Source organism: Equus caballus, chromosome 7 (assembly GCF_041296265.1).
Source record: "Equus caballus isolate H_3958 breed thoroughbred chromosome 7, TB-T2T, whole genome shotgun sequence".
Lineage (NCBI taxonomy): Eukaryota > Metazoa > Chordata > Mammalia > Perissodactyla > Equidae > Equus > Equus caballus.
In genome coordinates, this window is record NC_091690.1 from 68747750 (window position 1) to 68767469 (window position 19720).

General features: G+C 50.0%; 2 protein-coding genes across 4 annotated transcripts in view; one reads left to right on the forward strand and one right to left on the reverse strand.

Moving 5' to 3' along the window:
- USP35 (ubiquitin specific peptidase 35) overlaps positions 1–1582 on the reverse strand; it is a 39691-nt gene extending 38109 nt beyond the window's left edge. Inside the window, exon 1 of one of the 2 annotated variants that reach the window (XM_070274332.1) lies at positions 1155–1582. The gene's annotated coding sequence lies outside the window, so the exon portion shown is untranslated. The remainder of the gene's footprint in view (positions 1–1154) is intronic. The other variant, XM_070274333.1, reaches the window with a different exon arrangement.
- On the forward strand, positions 1267–17869 carry KCTD21 (potassium channel tetramerization domain containing 21). Of its 2 annotated transcripts, none has more exons than XM_003365371.4 (2): positions 1267–1736; positions 14351–17869. In XM_003365371.4, exon 2 carries the CDS (start codon positions 14378–14380, stop codon positions 15158–15160), a length of 783 nt encoding a protein of 260 aa, XP_003365419.1. In that variant the 5' UTR covers positions 1267–1736; positions 14351–14377; the 3' UTR covers positions 15161–17869. The 2 variants fall into 2 exon arrangements, with proteins under 2 accessions (XP_003365419.1, XP_070130438.1); XM_070274337.1 differs by lacking the exon at positions 1267–1736 and adding an exon at positions 6337–6356.
- The last annotated feature ends 1851 nt before the right edge of the window (positions 17870–19720 follow it).

Below are 19720 nucleotides of genomic sequence, written 5' to 3' on the forward strand. Positions count from 1 at the left end.
CAGAGGTCAGTGGACGGGACTGAGTGAAGCTTTAGCCCTTCTAGAAATGACTCAAACAAGAAAAATAAACAAAACAAAATAAAACACTGTCCCTGGTTAACCATCAGGTCAAGAGCTTGCAGAATCTCATGGGACAGGGGAGGGGGCTTCAAGAACGTCTCACTCAACGTCTCCCTACCCCAGAGCACAGCAGCCCCTCCAAGCCCCAGCTCAGCATCTAAGGGTTGAGGAGGCCATTTCCTCTCCTCTCTGACCCTCCCACCCAGTCGTCTTCCTTTGACTCCCCTGGGCGTCAGAGCTGCCTTGGGGGCACCAGGCTGTCCCTGTCGACACCCGGAAGGGCCCTCCCTCCCTGGCACCCCAGGTGTGGGCAGCAGCGTCTCTCTGGGTATTTTTTAACTGAACTTCTTCTACCCAAGGCAGCCCTGGGAAGGGGCCCCTCCCCCCACTACTGGGAGGCCCTCCTCTGGGCCACCAACCTGTCTCCTGGAAAGAAAGGAAAAAAGGGTTTTACTGGTTAAAAGCAACTGCTATTTTACTGAAGAGGAATGGAAGGAGAGAAGGGAAGCGGGTGGGAGCATCTATTCCCTTCTCCGTCCGGGGGGCCTCCCCTCATAAATCTCTGATGGCCGTGTCCCCACCCCCACCCCAGGCTTTCTGGAAGGGCTGGCACTAGGCTAACCCAGGGGGTCTCACGTTCGCAAGGGCTCTTGTAGGGGGAGTACCCGGCGGGGATGCTGAGAGAGCAGAAGTCCACTCTAAGCAGTGGAGGCCTCTTGGCCCTTCAGTTTGTGCCCCAGCTTGGCGCCACGTCTCCCTCCAGTTATACCAGTGCACCTGCGCTCAGCCCAGGCTGGGGCTGCAGACCCCACGAAAGGCTGGCGAGCTTCATGGTACTGGGCGCGGGTGCCGTCAACCCTGAGGGAGGTAGAGACGGGATCACCTCGATACACAATTGATGAAGAAGGAGGCTGAGGCCCAGAGAGGGACAGCTACTCGCCCAAGGTCACACAGCGAGGCCCAGGATGCACCCAGACCTCCCGCCTCTCAGCCCCAGGCTCTCAAAGCCCTACGCGTGCCTTCGGGGCTCTCGAACCGCCAGGGTGCAGACACTCCCTCCCCTCAACCCGCACACACGCCCCCAGCCCCCTTACCTCTGGGACCCCAGTGGCCCCCGCCTCAGAGCCGGCTCCTGGGCGGGGCGCTCAGGCCCAGCAGGACTAGACTGGGCCAGGCTAGGTCAGGGCGGGTCCTCTGCCCACCCCCGAGTGGGGACGCCCTCCGCCAAGTCCCAGACTGCAGGGATGCTGCTTCCACTGCAAGTCCAACCTCCCCGCCCCGCTCTGCACAAGCCTGTACCCAGGCAGCCCGACTCAGCGGTGCGGCCGCCGGTCTGCGGGACGAAGCGGGGGGAGGGGCGCGGTGCGGGAAACGGGGCGGAGCCGGAGCGGGGGCCACCCCGCGAACCTCCACTCACGCCGCGTCCCCTTTAAGGCCAGCCGGCCTGAGCGCTGGCGGGGGCGGGGCACTGGACGGCTCACCGCAATGCCTCCTGGGAGACGGAGTTCGCACCAGGCGCGCCGAGCAGCAAAGAGCCCAAGGAGAACTACAAGTCCCGGAGCACAGCGCGCAGGCCCCGGGCCGCCACGCCCCTGGGCTGGGCTTCGGCCCTCCGCCCCCCTCGCAAAGCTGCGCTGGCCGCCCGCGGAGGGGAGGCTGCAGAGCGAGGGCAGGAGGTGCGTGCCGTGGGGCCGGGGGCTCGGGACGCAGGGACAGCCGGTGAGGGGACGCGTGCCCATTTGAGCACCTGTCCTACCGTGAGAGGTCATCTAGCCTTCCCTAGCCTCGCCAGTCTCATCTGTGCAATGGGAATGGCAATGTCGGTATCTGCGGGGGAGGGGGCGCATATTGGGGAGAGAGGGCGGAGCTGGTGGAAGCAGCCGAGATGGATGGTGATGATAGGAAAAGCCCGGATCAGGAGGGTCGAGACTGTGGGAGGGATCTCTGGTGGGTGGGGCAAGGAGGGGCGGAGTCTCTAGGTGAGACCGCGAGCCCGTGTGAGGTCGGAGAGGGGTTCTCCAGGGCTGGGGAGCCGGTGCTGAGAAAGCCGATGAAGTCTGGGTTGGACTGGGTGGAATGGGCCAAAAAGCATTAGGAAAGGACCCCTCCCAGCCCTGGGAAACCCAGTGTCGGCAGCGCTGATACGGTTTGGGCAAGGGGTGGCCAAGTGAGCAAACACCTGGGAATGCACAGAACACCTTCCTTTCCTTGTGACTAGAAATAAAGAGCCCATCCCTTAAACTTACTGCGTCACACACATGAACTCATTCAGCCCTCACACCCTGTATAGATATCACCGTATCTGTTTACAGGTGAGGAATATGAGGCTCAGAGAAGTGAAGTGAATTTCCCAAAACCACCCGGGACTCCTTACTCCGAAAACCCTGCTTTTTTTCCTGCCTGCAGGAAGGCAGAGGTTTAGTCGGGAGTGGATGGCAAGGAAGAAACACAACTTTCCGTGTCCTGCCCTTTGCAGGTTGTGTGGCAGGACCAGCTTCTAAACCCTTCTAAAGGCCAACTTGTAAGGCAACCCTCCTAAGGTTATTGTGAGGATGAAATGAGGAGATGGATTTGAAAGCCCTTTGTTTATAAATCATAATTGTTGTGAGGAGCAGGAAGGCCATAAGAAAGAGAGTGGTTGAAATGGGGTGCTTGTGCCGGAAGAAAACCACAAGATGAAGCCTGAGAGTGAGCTGAGAGGATGAAGGAAAGTTCTGGAAGAGAATGGGGGATGGTGGTGGTGGTTGGGAGTTGGCACCAGGTGAGAGAATACTTTGCTGTGCACGTCGGGGAGTCGGGTTGCTGGGTCAGTGGCTTCCCTCCTCCAGCCCACCTTTGCCTATCATGTGCCCTGCTGGGGCATGTGTGTGTCACCTGAGTCTAGGAAGCACCTTTTCCCCCTACAGTGAGGGTTGTGGGGGTAATGGAGCAGCCTGTGGACTTATAGGTATGACCTGGGCAAAACAGAGCTGTTGGGAGTGGGGAGGCCAGGAAGGGGACGTGAAGGGCAGTGCTCCATATGGTCCCCAGGGCTGTGAGCCAGAGTCTTTGATCCTGGAGGGCTGAGTGAGGAGGGATAGTCTCATCCCATTTACTGGAAGACACTCCTCACTCTGAGCATTGTCATCCTTAAAATTTACCCAGCTGTCTTCTATCCGTCTCTTACACATTGGGAGTTCTTATATTTACTTCCAAGTGGTCATCTGGGTCTTAGATTCCAAACTGAAAATTCAAAAGAGTGTTTCAAAATAAAAAGTTTTTAAAATTCAGAAAGAGACGCTGGCCCTTTGGCCGAGTGGTTAAAGTTCTGTGCATTCCGCTTTGGCGGCCTGGGCTTCACAGGTTCGGACTTTGTGGACCTACTCCACTCATCATCCATGCTGTGGAGGCGTCCCACATACAAAGTAGAGGAAGACTGGCACAGATGTTAGCTCAAGGCTAATCTTCTTCCAGCAAAAAGGGGAGAATTGGCAACAGATGTTAGCTCAGGGCTAATCTTCCTCAAGCAAAAAGGGGAGAATTGGCAACGGATGTTAGTTCAGGGCTAATCTTCCTCAAGCAAAAAGGGGAGGATTGGCAACAGATGTTAGCTCAGGGCTAATCTTCCTCACACGCACAACCCCTAAAAACTTCAGGACAGAGTGATAAACCTCCCTGTTGGTAGATGACAGTTTGAGGTGAGGAAAGTGGCTCTGACTAAATATGGGAAGAAATTTCTTTCCCTTCCTCTACTCTCCCTGCTTCTAGGGGGGGTAACACAGAGGGGAGATCCCAGCCCCAACAGGGTGGCCAGGCACCCATCTACTTAAGTATAGGGGCCTTGGTAAGGGGTGAAAAGAAAATGCTCTGGAGATGCAGAGGAGGAAGGAATGAATTCCAGCTGTGGGGCCTGGCAGATGAATGAGGTTTTCCTTCGCAGTGCAGGCAGATATCAAATTGCAGGGAGAGGAGAAGGCCTGGCCTGGTAGAGTAGAGATAATAATAGTATCTAGTTCATCTTTGAGATCAATATGCATAAAGTGCTTAGCACAGTAGTAACTGCTCAGTAAGTGTCAGCCATTATTATTACTGCTGTTGGTATGATCACCATCGGCCTAGGACTACAGCACTAGTAAGTGGCAGAGCCTGATTCAAACGCAGGCCCAGGTAATGCCAAAGCCTGAGCACTTGCCTCTCCCTGACAAAGCCCCCTCCAGTTCTTTCTGCCCATCCCTCTCCCTTGTGAGGCCCAGAAGTTGCCCCTCTTTGTGAGCATTCTGGGTGAGCCGTGACGGGACTTTCTTCTGTGATAGCAGAGACCCTGGGTTCGGGAGGAGGCAGGGGAAGCAAGGCGTGAGCAGCCATCTTCTCCCAGTCTGGATCCCAGCAGAGGCAGTCAGACCTAGCGTTGTGGTTTCTACGGGTGAGACCCGTCAGGATTAAATTCTGACTCCCCCACCAGCTGTGGCTGCTTTACCGTAGCCCCGGTTGGCTTCCTCATCCTCCAAAGCATGGCAACAGCTGGAGAGGAAAATGATGAGATTTTAATGCTTCTTAGTAGTAGTCGTAACAAATCTACCACTTACTGAATCTGGTTATTTATTGGGCACTCTGACTGGAACTTCCCATCTGTAGTCCTACAAGGGAAGTCTTCTTTTCTTCCTCCTTCTTTCAAAATGAAAATGCTTTTAGAATTTTCAGGCCTACAGAAAAGTTCAAAGAACAGCCTTTCACCTAGATGGACCAATTCACACATTGCTGATTTTGCTTTTATACACACACACACACACACACACACTTTTTTTGCTAAGCTATTTAAAAGTTACAGATATCTTGGGGCTGGCCCCGTGGCCCAGTGGTTAAGTTCGCGCGCTCCACTGCAGGCGGCCCAGTATTTCGTCAGTTCAAATCCTGGGCGCAGACATGGCACTGCTCATCAAACCACGCTGAGGCAGCGTCCCACAGGCCACAGCTAGAAGGACCCACAACGAAGAATATACAACTACGTACCGGGGGGCTTTGGGGAGAAAAAAGTAAAATCTTTAAAAAAAAAAAAGTTACATCTTGACACTTGACCCCTAATTGACCCCTAAATTCTTCAGCAGGTATCTCCTCGTTATAACATTCTCTTATATAACCATAATATCATTATCATACCTAAGAAAATAAGCAAGAAGTCAACATTATCTAATAAACAGTTGATATTCAGATTTCCCCAACGGCCAAAATATATCTTCTGTAGGTTTGTTTTTCATCAGATGCAGTCAAGATTCATGCATCGCATTTAGTTCTATCTCTTTAAGCAATTCATTTTATCTCGAGTGAACCTCCTCCACCTGTTTAAATTTGTTTGATTATTTTATCAATGATTAGATTTAGTTCAGGTTTTGATTTTTTTTCGCAGCAATGTTGTAGACTTCTTATTGTATCACACATATAATAGCAGGGTCCTACTATCTCCACGAATGCTAAATTTGATTATTGGTTAAAATCATGACAGCTTGATCTCTTCATATCAGGGTAAAATTTTCCCCCTTGAAATTAATAGGTAGTCTGTGGAGCGATTCTTTGAGGAATTGTGTGTTCCTGGTAACCTTTCATTCCATGTCCACTGATGATTTGCAACACAGAGGGTTGCAAAATGGTAATTTTCTAATTATGCCATTCTTTCTATATTTATTAGCTGGCATTCATTGTTGTAGAATAACTCTTTCCTCTGTGTGTGTGCAGTTTGTGTGTCTTTCTCACTCCCTCTCCTCTCCCTCTCTTTTTCTTTTTGGAGTAACTTAGACCCATGATTTCTTTTAAATTTGATGTGTTATAACCCATTATCATCACTAATCTTTTTTGGTACTAAGATTGTCCCAAATTTGGCCGATGAGAGTCCGTTTAAGCCTGCTCCTGTGTTCTTTCGTTTTTTTTATTGAGATTATCATTGACATATAACATTGTATTAGTTTTAGGTGCACAACATAGTGATCTGATACATGTATATATTGCAAAATGATCACAGTGTGTTTAGTTAACATCCATCACCACACACAGTTACCAAAAAAAAATTTTTCTTTTTGGTGAGAACTGTTAAGATCTCTGTTCTTTTGACATGACCTCATTAAACTTTGATTGCTTCTTTGCTGTCTGGCAAGAGATGTTCCAGGCTCACCTTGAACTATTCCTGTCAAAGTCCTGGAATCATCAATTTCTCCAGGAAACCCTAGTTTCTTTTTGTAGGAGATCACATTTAGAAACCAAGATCTGGAATCAGGCATGATCATTGCTGCTGGGGTATCATTTCCAGGCTCTTTGAATGAGCAGAGGTAAGAAATGATGGATGGGCAGATAGATGGATGGATGGATAGATAGATAATTATCATTGCTTAGTAGATTCATTGTCGTTTCAAAAACTGGTCCTCCCTGTGTAAAAACAGTAGATTGCACGGAATGTAGTTTCTTTCTGGAAGCTCAGTGGGCATCAATGTAGGAAATTACACAGAAAGAGCCCATGCCTATTTGAGGGCTCCGTGAGTGTACAGGCTGTTGCCTGGGGCCTCTGTGGCTGGCTTCAGTCTCTTGCTCAAGACCCGGCTTAGGAAAGACCCCAGGCTGCTTCCAAAGACCTGTCCAAACTCAGAAGCTCCCAGAAGCCATGACCCAGAGGTCAAGAATGCACTGGAAGCCCTGGGCCAGGGACTCATCCTCTTTGAGTTTGTGAAATAAAGATAATGTGATCTGACCTGCCAGGGTCCCAGAATTGTTGTAAGGATCAGTATATATTTATTTTTTGAAATTGCTAACCAATCTTTTCAACACATGTATTACCAAAATCCCTTCTCTTTTTCGTTGTTTTAATATCACAGTTTGAAATGTTGTTGCTTTATAATCCAATTTAATACATTACACTAAGATAACTACTCTTTTTCAAATATTCTGGCAGGTTATCACTAATCAGTTTTTTCAAACTAAGATTTTAATCTTTTGACAAAATACTATTGGGATTTGAACTAGGATAGCATAACAACTGTAATTAATTTTAGAAGAACAACTTTAAGATATTTCGTCTCCCTCTCAGAAGATTACAAGTCTCCGTTTATTCAATTCTATTTATGCTTCTTCATAAAATGTCTTGTGTTTCTGGAGGGGCACAGGTTTTGCAGAGAGACCTCACTTGGAATTCTAGTTCTGCTACCTCTAGCTGTGTGCTCTATGCTTCAGTTTTAGAATCCTAAAAATTGGGAGGATAACCGTACCAACCTCACAGTGTGGTATTTCAGTGAAACAGTCTACAGGAAAATGCCTCATGTAGCTTGGGGCGTGTCCTCGGTGCTCAGGAAATGTTGATTCTCTGCGTCCTGATCTGGATGTAGGTCAGAATCAGATTGAGAGGGCAGGTGTGGGAGTACCTGGCAAGGGGGAGGAGGGGGACAAGTGACAGCCCTCTCCAAGGGCCTTGGCTGCTGAATGCCCAAAGACGAGTGTCATCATTCAGAGCACAGACTTTGCTGTCAGACAGGCCTGGCCTTGAATCCTGGCCCTGCCACTGCTTTGGGCCTCAGGTTCTCATTGGTAGAGTGCGGATACTGCTTTCCTCCTACGGGGCTTAGATGAGCTCACAGTGTAACGCATCTAGCACAGGTGTCAGTAATTACTCACAGTAAGTACTATCGAGCATTGGCTGTGGCCCTCATGAGGCCCGCAGGACTGTGGGTGCCAGGACAGAATTAAAAGTAAGATTCTCCAGAGTGAGGTTTTGGCTGCCCATCCTTATAGGACATCTCATCTCAACGAAGTCTGTTTTCTGTATCACAATTGGTTGTTGCAACCAGGTAATTTTCAGGCCCCAGACTGGAATTGCCCCTCACATGGTACCAGGCTGGGCCTTAAGACTCCCTCTCGTTTGGGCCACAGACCTGTTTCAGGGAAGAGAGAATTCCAGCCACAACTCCAAATTCCCAGGCCCCCTGGCCTTCCCTGCCCAGTGAGCTGGTCCAGGGATAGGCATGGCATGATTTCCTGGTTTGTCACCAGTGGTTTTCTCAGAGAGGGAGGTGGGGCTTATCTTTCTTTTTTTCTTTTTTTGTTTTTTTTTTTTTCAAGTCGAGAGGCAGATTTCAAAAGTCTGCTGCTTAAGAAAATTTACTCGTTCAGACACAGTGGTGGGTTTCTTTTCTCTCCCACTGCCTGGTTCAGTTTGTGTTCCCATTCATCTTTTCTCATGTGACTTTTAAAAACCTGGCTTTTTGTGTGTTGCTGCTTTGTCGTTAGACATCATGAGTCGCTATTGAAATAGAAGGGTTGAGACCTCTCAGTGGCCTTACCCTGTGTCAGCTGTAGAGGGGCACTGGGCCATCCTGGGCTCCTGTCCCCATGTCCTCAGATGTGAATGGGCACTGCACCAGGCCGGCAGTGGACGAGCTACCAAAGGACCCTACTCGAGTCTGGTCTGGACAGAGAATAAGCCAGTGTGATCTCTCACTCATGTGGGGACCCCTTGGTGGGAAGGCAAAATGATCAGAGCTATTGGACTCCTACAGACCCAAGTTCAGACCCCAGCTTCTCCACTGACTCTTAACCTTTCTGAGCCTCAGTTTCCTCATCTGTAAAATGGAGATAATAATAGTATCCATCTCTCAGGGTGCTTGTGAAGACAAGGAATGAGAGAATGCATGTAAAACATTTAGCACAATAGTATAATTCTCTGTACTTTTCTGTATGGTTTTATTAAAAATAAAATGCCACCAAGTGTTACGTGAAGCCCCTCACCTTGCAGAAACAAGAAGTGTGTGCTCAGCAAGTAGTGGCTGTTGGTTTGCCAAGCAAGCTGCGGAGCGGTGTTTTAAAAGGCTGCTTCAGGGATTCTCGAATTTGGTGGAGCTATTACAGCCTTTTGTTGCTGTTACAGCTCTTAGCAGCCTGTGCAGTGGGCATTCTGCTCTCTCGCTGTGTGTCCTGGGCAAGTCACCAGTCCTTCTGAGTCTCAGGGTCCCATCTGCCAAACAGGAAGAATGATGCCTACCTTTTAGGACTGCTGTAAGAATTAAAAGGGCTCATGAATGGAAAGGCCTTGGATATAGTAAAATGCTCAGTAAGTGGTCGTTCCTTCCCTCTCACCCCCAATGCCGCTGGCACCCACCGTGTGCTGGGCAGTGAATATGCAGGGACACGAGACGTGTCATTGCTCTCGGGATCACAAACTGGGCAGTGCTTTTCAAAAACAGTTTTTATCACAACCCACAGTATGAAGATACACTTTATTTCACAATCCAGTTCATACACACTGTACACACATAATCAACTGAAACAAAACTTTCAAACAAAAATATAACTGGTCACAACCCACTGGATTGATTTCGTGACACAATCATAATCACGATCTTGATTTTTCAGTTTATGAAGGCATAATTGACATACAGTCAAATTCGCCTTTTAGGTGTAAGTTATATGAATTTTTATAATCCATACAGTCATTTGACCACCACATCAAGGCATAGACTTTTTCCGTCACTCCAGAATATTCCCTCATGCCTCTTTGCAGCCAGTCTTCTCCCCAGCCCAGCCCCTAGCAATCACTGATCTGACTTCTGTCTCTATAGTTTTGCCTTTTCCAGAATATTATGTAAATAGGATCACACACCGTGTAACCCTTTGAGGCTGGCTGCTTTCACTGAACATAATGCTTTTGAGATTCTTCTATGCTGTGTGTGTGTCAGTAGCTAGTTCCTTTATATTGCTGAGTCATGTTCCATTGTATGGATGTACCACAGTTTGTTTATCTATTTACATTTTAGTTTCCAGGCTTGGGCAATTAGGAATAAAGCTGCTGTAATCATTCACCTACAGGTTTTTGCATGGATGTATGTCTTTATTTCTCTGGGATAAATTACTAGGAGTTATTTCTTGCTGGGGATTGCTAGGTCATGCTGAAACTGTATGCCAGACTGCTTTCCACCGTGGTTGTACCATTTTGCATCCTCACCAGCAATGTATGAGAGTCTCCGTTGTTCTGTATACTCACTAGCATTTGGTATTGTCAGATTTTTATTTGAGCCATTTTAATAGGTAGATAGTAATATCCAGTTGTGGTTTTCACTGTCATGTCCCTAAGAACTAATGATGTTGAACATCCTTCCACATGAGTATTTATGATCATTATATCTTCTTTGGTGAAATGTTTGTTCAGATCTTGTGCCCAATATTTCTTTGGGTTGTCTGTTTACTTCTTAGGGAGTTTTGAGCGTTCTTTATATATTCTGGTTAACAATCCTTTATCAGATATGTATTTTGCAAATATTTTCTCCCAGTCTGTGTCTTATTTTCATTTTCTTCACAGTGTCCTTTGAAGAGGGGAAGTTTTTCATTTGGATGAAGTCTAGTCAGTCAGTCATTTTATGGTTTATTCCTTTTGGTTCCTATCCAAGAAATCTTTGCCTAATCCAAAGTCACATAAATTTTCTCCTTGAAGTTTTCGTAGTTTTAAAAAGATTTTACATTTAGGTCTGTGATCTATTATGAGTTAATTTTTTGTGTATGGTGCAAGATATGGGTCAAGGTTCTTTTTTTGCATATGGATGTGCAGTGATCTGCATCTTGATAAAGCCAGGAAGGAGGGCCGTGTGCAAAGCAGATCATAGCATGACCACTCCGTGGGCACTGCCAGGGAGGTCTCTGCAAGGGACCAGGAAGGCCCAAGAGGAGAGCCGTGAACCTGGTGGAGATTTGGGGACAGTCTTACAGAGGCCGTGACAGATAGGCAGGGCCTTAAAGGTTGACAGCAGAGAAAGTGGACAAGGGTGGTCTAAGGACAGCAGAGGCAGGACAGGTACCAGTGTGAGGGTGTGTGCGGTGGTGTTTGGAGGGCCAGAGCTTAGTGTGGGAGGGGCAGGGTTAGAGGTGAGAGGGGACAAGCAAGGCGGTTTGGGCAGGCAGTAGTGCTTCGGGAAGCTCAGTCTGCCGACTAAAGTGGAAGGTGGACAGAAGGAAGGCGGGGAGCCGAGTGAGGATGTAGGGGAGATGAGGCCAGAGCTCCAGGAGTAGCTATGGAGATGGGCTCAAGGAGACAAAGTCTAGAAGAATTTTAGGGATGAGGAGTCAGGGCTGCCTCCCGGGTCTTGGGCTCAGGCAGTTGGGTGGGTGTGAAGAGTTCACAGCAGGTTCAGGGAAAGAGGAATTCTGTGTTAGGCTTCTGGTACCCATGAGATATCCAGGTTGAGATGTCCAAGAGGCAGCCAGGTACACACTGGGGGCTGTCGCTCAGTGATGTTAGTTCATCCCCCCGACCACAAGCCCCCCGCCACACTCATGAAGCTCCTCAGCCCCCGAGAGGTGCCAATTCCTGCCCCCTTGTGTCATTGTGCCTTTCACAATGGGGTGTGTGCATTTGTGACGATGGACACAATGGTGCTGCCCCTAGAACATAGCACCTGGAGGACTGAGCTCTGTGACTCTTGGGCATGGGGCAAATACCACCAAGAGCACCCTAGACTGGGGGTCCGGAGACCTGCCTTCTAACCAGCCTCCACCCCGGCTGACCCTGCAGCTCTCTCTGCTGCTCTCCCCAGACGAAAGACCAGGAGCCGTGCAGCTGGGGAGCAAGGGGCAGGAAGGCAGGTGCTCTGCTGCTTTTGCAAGCAGAGAAATGGGAGTTTGGGTGCCCACGCAAGGGCTCTCAGGTATGCCTGTCGCTCCTGTCTCCCCCACCCCAACTGCCTTGAGCTCTTCAGCACTAACTTCCGGAGGAGATAAAGACGTCTGTGGCCCACAGAACCCCCAGGAAAGACAGCCCCGCCTCTCCAACGCCTGAGCCTGCTCTTTCCGTGGAGCTGAGCCACTTCACCGAGCCTGGGCCTTAAATCAAGGAGAAAGAGACTGAAAACTAGAATATGCAAATTACTGTCTAGAAAGAAAAGGAAATTCTGGAATGAGGAAGGGGTGGCCCACTCCTGGGTCCAGCTCCTGCCTGGGCCCTCTGGAGAGAGAACTGGCCAGACTCAGCCCTGAGGCCGAGCACCTTCCCCATCAGCGGCCCCGTTTCCTCGGGCCCCTTGCCCCACCCCTCTCTCTTGGACCTCCCCACTGTCTCGCAGCCCATCTGCTCCAGGCTTCTGCTCACGATTTTGTAACTTCATCATGGGCTTGTTTCTCTTCAGACCTTCCAGATGGTTAATGCCTTTCTGCAATATTAAAGTGCGCCATCAGACGGAGAAGGAATCATGAGGGGACCCCTCCCCTCCAGAGAGTTGGGTGGGGCAGCTGAGCATGTCCTCCATCCACCCAGCATGGCCTCCATCCTCTGGGGAGCGTTTCCACGTAGGCAGCCTCCTCAGGAGGCAGACGTGTGGTGAGAAGCACTCTGGCCTGCTCGCCACCCTTGCTGGGTGACTTGGAGAAGTCCATCCTCACACCTCTGTTTTCCCATCTGGACAGTAATAATGCCAGGATTCATTCATTACCAAGTCCCCCAGCTCTTGGTACATGTCCCTTGTCACTGCACCCTTACTGCCTCTTGTCTCGATCTCCCCCACCAGTCTGAGCTCCTCGAGGGCAGCACTGGGGCCGACTCTTCTCTGCGCCCCCACACCCAACATCAGGAAAAGATTGCTGAATCCATTCCACAGGTTGGCTCTTAGGACAGTATTGTGTTGGAAGCTGAGAGCGTACCTCCCCTGCTGTCTAGAACCTTAAAGAGAAGTTAGGCTCCAAGACTTCCAGTTGAAACTGACTCATCAGCCATAGACACTGGAGGCTGTGAGATCAGTGGGGGAATTGGGGGAGAGGGGAGGCTTTGTTAAGGAACAGATAAAGAGCCCTTAGGAAGGGTGCTCAGTGGCAGAGTCCCACACTTGCACTGACCTCGAAGCAAGTTTCAGAGGAGGCTGGAGAGCCATCATGGTGGGAAAGGGCAGGCCACCAAGAGCAGTTGTTACAGGAGGATGAGTGTCCAGAAAAAGGAGTCATTGAGAGTCTAGAGGGCCGAGTGACCCATTGTGGGCCCTGGGAGATAGATGGAAATGGCACTAATCACAGCCATTTGTGGCAAATTCTTTGAGATAGAAAAGTAATTAAATTCAGAAGCAATATTGGTACAACAAAAGGAGCACTGGGCTTAGAGTCATAAATCTCAGAGCATTTAAGTACTTGGAGTGTACCCAGTCTTTGGCAAGAAAGCATTTACACGTTTTTCTCTCTCATACTAAGGGACCTGGGTTTGAATCCCGGCAAGGCCGTTGACCTCTCTGAGTACAGGGGATGAATCCCGGCAGTTTTCCTCATCTGCACCATAAGGCTGAATGGTGGTACTGTCTGTGTCAAAAGCTATGCATGCCCATTATGTAAGCAGACATATGTAAGAGCAGGTAACACAGCAGTCAGTCCAGGCACATTGTCTTTCCTTCCTTAGTCCAGTGGTTCTCTGTCCTAACTGAACATTTAGAATCAGGAGCCGGCCCTGTAGCCGAGTGGTCAAATTTGCACACTCTGCTTCAGCAGCCCAGGGTTTCACTGGTTCAGATCTCGGGCGCGGACATGGCAGTGCTCATCAAGCCATGCTGAGGTGGCGTCCCACATAGCAGAACTAGAAGGGCTTACAACTAGAATATACAAACATGTACTGGGGGCTTTGGGGAGAAGAGAAAAAAAAATAGAATCACCGAGGGTGCTTTTTAGAAACACCAATGCTTGGGCCACATTCGAGACCAAATAAAACAACCTCTGGAGGGTGGGACCCAGGCTTCATTTGCTCTTTTTTTTTTTTCTTATTGTTCAACTCCCTAGTGAAACTAATATGCTTTACACAGTGTGGCAGTTGTCAGCCATCTATTTATTCATCAAGTATTAATTCATTTCAACCCCAAGGACTGTAGGCTTGATCTACCATAAGGATTTAAGAACTGTGACTACCCAGACGTTAGGGACTGAATGTTTGTGTCCCCCAGAATTCATATGTTGAAACCCTCACCTCTAATGCGGTGGTATAAGGAGGTAGGACCTTAGGGAGATGCTTAGGTCATGAGGGTAGAGCCCTCATGAACAGGATTAGTGCCGTTATAAAAGAGACTCCAGAGAGCTTTCTTGCCACTTCTGCCATGTGAGGACACAGTGAGATGATGGCCCTTACCAGACACCAAATCTGCCCACACCTTGACCTTGAACTTCCCAGCCTCCAGAACTAAGTAAATGAGAACTAAATAAGTAAGTGAGAAATAAATGTGTGTTACTTAAGCCACCGAGTCTATGGCATTGTGTTATACCAGCTCAGCAGACCAAGATATCAGATATGATCAGGTAATGGTCATTTCTCACCTTTTTCCTTCTCTAGGTACTTCCCAGCACCCAGCCTCCTGCCATGTCTGACCCCATCACGCTGAACGTCGGGGGGAAGCTCTACACAACCTCCCTGGCAACCTTGACCAGCTTCCCCGACTCCATGCTGGGCGCCATGTTCAGTGGGAAGATGCCCACCAAAAGGGACAGCCAAGGCAACTGCTTCATTGACCGTGATGGCAAAGTATTCCGCTACATTCTCAACTTCCTGCGGACCTCCCACCTGGACTTGCCCGAGGACTTCCAGGAGATGGGCCTGCTCCGCAGGGAGGCCGACTTCTACCAGGTGCAGCCCCTGATTGAGGCCCTGCAGGAGAAGGAGGTGGAGCTCTCCAAGGCCGAGAAGAATGCCATGCTCAACATCACGCTGAACCAGCGTGTGCAGACGGTCCACTTCACCGTGCGTGAGGCACCCCAGATCTACAGCCTCTCCTCCTCCAGCATGGAGGTCTTCAACGCCAACATCTTCAGCACCTCTTGCCTCTTCCTCAAGCTCCTCGGCTCCAAGCTCTTCTACTGCTCCAATGGCAATCTCTCCTCCATCACCAGCCACTTGCAGGACCCCAACCACCTGACTCTGGACTGGGTGGCCAATGTGGAGGGCCTGCCAGAGGAGGAGTACACCAAGCAGAACCTCAAGAGGCTCTGGGTGGTGCCAGCCAACAAGCAGATCAACAGCTTCCAGGTCTTTGTGGAGGAGGTGCTGAAAATCGCTCTGAGTGATGGCTTCTGCATCGATTCTTCTCACCCACACGCTCTGGATTTTATGAACAATAAGATTATTCGATTAATACGGTACAGGTAAAAGGACCCAAGCCACATTGGAGGGGGGCTCCCAAGAAGCTCCATGTCGGCCAAGACCGTGGAGAGTGTCTCGCTGATGGTGTGAGGCAGGGCACTATACTAATCTGTATTAATCACGTAACAGGACTTGATTCCCTCATGATGCAGTCCACCTATAGGAATCCATGTGTCCTCTCAACAGAGCCACCTTTTTTATTGCCATTTTGAGCTGGAGATGGGCAGTTTGTTAGGACAAGTAAAGTCTGCTGATGTGTCCTAAAGGAGGTCACAGGAGGACTTTTTGGCTGGACAAAGGAGCAGTGGTTTTGTCATGGGCTCCATCTCTGTACCACTAGGCACTGCCTCACTTAGCCATCTGTGAAAAGAACCCCTGGTGGAGGGGATGGGGTGAGAACAAGAGCCTCCCCTCAGTTTCCCAGGACAGAAAGTACCCAGAGATTCCCATCCCGCCTGCTCCTCCGTCCAAGGATGCCGCCGGGACCTTGGACTTGTTTGCCCAGGGGTGACCATGTCTGTCTGGCTTGGAACTGCAGTGTGTTCTCAGAGCTGTGTTTCTGGAGAGATCTGAGCTGTGGCATGGCCTAGAAGAGTGAACCTCCAGGCAAGGTTCAGAAGATGGGGATATCTCTCTTGACTGGGCCAAATCTAGGCATTTGGGGATTTCTGGCTTCAGAAACAGGTCACTGTCCCTGCGAAGGTTTGAAAATCTGGAGCCAGTGCAATGAAAGGCACTTCATAATGTGGCCTGTTACCTGACTCTTGTAATCCTTTCCCCAAGAATTTGAAGTGTCATTGAAACAGGTCATTTTAAAGAAATATCCTATGGACTCTCAGGGTTGGAAAATCGATTCAGTGGTTGCCTCGTCCTCCCCCCGCCCCAGCACACACTAGCGCATTTGGGGCTGAGCGCTACCCCCCCCCCCCCAGCATCTCCAAGCAATCACCTATTTCTGCTTGCATACCTCCAGTGATGGAAAGCTCCTCATCCCCAAGGCAGCCCCTGCCGGTGCCAGCCCCTGCCAGTGCTGGCTGTTAAAAGTGCTTCCTTATATTGAGCCAAAATCTGTCCTTCCACTCCCATTTCCTTGCCTTGGTTCTAGACATTCCTCCTCACCCAAATATGTATTTTCTCTTTCAAAATACAGACGGTCCCCAAGTTAACGACGGTCCAACTTAAGATTTTTCAGCCTTACCATGGTGCCAAAGTGATATGCATTCAGTAGAAACTGTACTTTGAGTTTTAAATTTTGATCTTTTTCCCAGGCTAGCGATACATGGCACGATCCTCTCTCATGATTCAGGGCAGCGACAGCGAACCACACTCAGCCACACGATCACGAGGGTAAACGACCCACACACTTACACCCATTCTGTACCCGCACAACCATGCTGTTTTTCACTTTCAGTACAGAATTCAATAAATTACATGAGATAGTCAACACTTTATCATAAAATGGGCTTTGTCTTAGATGATTTTGCCCAACTGTACGCTAATGGAAATGTTCTGAGTATGTTTAAGGTGGGTTAGGTGTATGAAATGCATTTTCAACTTAATGATATTTTCAACTCACGATGGGTTTATTGGGACGTAACCTCATCATAAGTCAAGAAAGATCTGTAGTCACCTTGAGAGGCCAGACACTCACTCTGAAAATATTATTAGGATTCCTTTTTGAGATCTGTCTTCAGAGCCAAGGTTAGCCCCCTTCCATCCCCTGTAAGTCAACCCCATTTTGTTGTGACTTCACTTCTTTGTGATCCCCCATTTCACCCACCTTCCTCACCAAGGCTGGCTCTGCATGGCTATTGACCATCTTCTGTTGGATGGTGAAGAAGTGCTGCCAGAGGAAGGAGACCAGGGTCTCAGAGACTGTGTGCAGCGAGGAGCCCAGGAGTGGTCTGAACCATAGCACTACCCTTGGAGTAAGTGTCCAGCCCCTAAGACACTGTCCTGAAGGAGGTGGCCTTCCCCTGTGGTACTGTGTCTGGTCATAACCAGCCATGGACCTCCTTGGGGTGAGATCCAGGGCAAGACACCTGGCGCCACCACTTGCCAGCGGGTGATGAGCAGTGCAGGCCTCGAAACTGCACATTATGAATTCATCCCTGGAGTGAATATGGCCTTGGGCATCCTAGAGTCTTCCCCACTGGGCAGGGGCCCTCAGACAAAGCCAGGGAAGCCTGGTGACACTGGTGGCACCGGGAGATGGGCTGAGGAAGGGGCTTCCATAGTTGTACCCTGTGAATAGGGAGCTTGTACACTGGGCTGTGTAGTAAAGGCCTTTTCCCCCTACAGTAGGACCCAGGAGTCCTTGACAGCTGTCCCAGACCACCAGGCCAATGGTACTTGGGAAAGCCACTTAGGAGAACCCAGTTTAAACCAGACAGCAGAAGCTGTGACCACAACAAACCAGTTTAAGGAAGAAATCTTGTAAATCACCGTTTCCTTTTTTCTTCTCCATAAAAATTCCCTTTCTCCCTCTTTTTGGTGTTTCTTAATTTAAGCAGCTTGACTTTAGACAAAGTAGAGGACCTGTGAAGCCACTAATGTGCTGTGTGACTTTATGCAGGTCACTCACCTCACTGAGCCACCTCCATTTCTTCATCTGTGAAATGGGCGTAACAGTAATACATAAGCCTACCTACCTCACAGGGCTGTTGTGAGGATCCAATGAAATGATGTATGTGAGAATACAGTATAAATGATAAACGGTTTTTATTCTTTTGTGTCTGCTTATAAGGGAAGAAACCCTGGCCTTGGAGTCCGCCTGACCAGGGTTTGAGTTCTGACGCCATCACACGCTGTGTGACCTTGGACAAGTCACTGGGCCTCTCTGACTTGTTTCCTCATCGGATAACAACCCCCATCTCCCAGGGTTATGTGACTTAAATGAGTGAGTATATGTGAAAATTCCTAGCTAGGCCTGGCAGACGGGAGCTCAATAAATGCACTTTCAGGAGGTAATACTGAGGGGGGACACCACGAACTGACACTCGAACAAGCCCTCCGGGAGCACTCGGGCTGTGGGCCTTGAGGATGGTGGGAACAGCCACAAATAAGTTCAGTCTAGAAAAAGCTTAGAGGTTCACACAGCATGTTGTGGGAAAATGAGCAAAGAGAGCTCAGTTCTCAGTAAGGGCATAACAGATGGCTGAGCTGGGCCAATAAGGGTAGTGGGACCGTGACAGAATGAGCTAAGGAGGGCATGGTGGGCGCAGGAAGCTGTATGAGCAGTGGCCCAGGAGCCAGGCAGGGCGGGTGACCGAGGAAGGGTGAGCCTCCACACCCAGCCACAGCACAGGGAGCGACAGGTGGTGCACTGCTCACGCTCAGGGGCCCGCGTCTCACTGAGATGAGTGCAGCCATCTGCTCGGCAAACCGTGAGGAAGAGAAGCCTGAGTGGTGCCGACAGCAGCAGCCTAGAGGGGTGTGAGTAGGAGTTAGTGTGGACTGGGAGGCAAGGATGTGCTTCTTATTGTGAGCCCCTCACTACCCCAACAGGACCCGACGGAGATCAGTGATGTCAACTAGACTCAGTTCATTCAGCCTTTTGCACAGCTGAGAGCTTTGTCCCAACTGGAGGGCACTGTCGGGCACATGTGAGCTTGTCAGCTCTGTTCCTGCCCCAGGTGTGATGCCAGGCATGGCATGCAGAGGGACCGTCAGGAAGGGTGCTTGAGGGAACCCTAAGGCACCCTGGTGTGACCACTTCGTGAGGCCTGCCACCAAATAGGGCCCCTGTATGCCCAAAGGCCAGCAGTGGCCACCATCTCAGGGGCCACTCCCTGTGACCTCACACCCTCAGGACCACCTAAAGCCCTTTGCCCTTTTATGAAGGGCCACCCTGTGACCCTCTTTTCTGCCTTCGAGCCACAGCTCCCTGCGCAGAGGTGGCCATTGTCCCGTCCCGTTGTTCCCAACTCCCCGCTCCGCCCACACCTCAATGCCCCACACAGCTCTGCAGGCCAGGGTGCAGTCGCTCTGCTTTGTAAACGTCAGTATGGCCTAAATCAACGCTTTTGTAACTGCCCCTGTGATCACCCCAAACTTGCGGCTTTCTTTTTACAAATTACCCCTGAAACAGGCAGCTGTGAGTGGGGGCTTGGCCAAGATCAGCCTTAGACCAATCTCCTGGCTCACATGGCCAGAACACCAGCCCATCCCTTTCCTGAACTGCTTTTCTCTTCATGCTGATGCCTGAGTCCCACGGGGCTCAGGGATGATGGGGGCGCCTGGCAAGGAAACGAGACCCCGTGATTGTCTGCAGAGAAGGACAATCTTGATAACGGGACCATCAAAGGGAAGGGCCCCGGCTTGTTTCCAGGCCCCATGGGGTCCTGACTCTGGCAGCTCCATCTGCCCGGACAGCCCAGTGACCTCACCTCTCCTTCAGAACCTTCAGGACAGTGTGGCACCAAGCAGAGAGCTGTGGAGACAGTCTGGTGACATGCTCACCCTAGTCTGGGGCACAGGGACCAAGAGGGGCCCTGAGGACAAAAGTTGGCCTGGGAAGCCAGAGGATCGCTAAGTAACCCTTAGCACCCAGGACCCCCACCTGAC

Bases quoted from the DNA above. Each gene is read 5' to 3' on its own strand.
- KCTD21 (XM_003365371.4), top strand. From the start codon at position 14,378: ATGTCTGACCCCATCACGCTGAACGTCGGGGGGAAGCTCTACACAACC.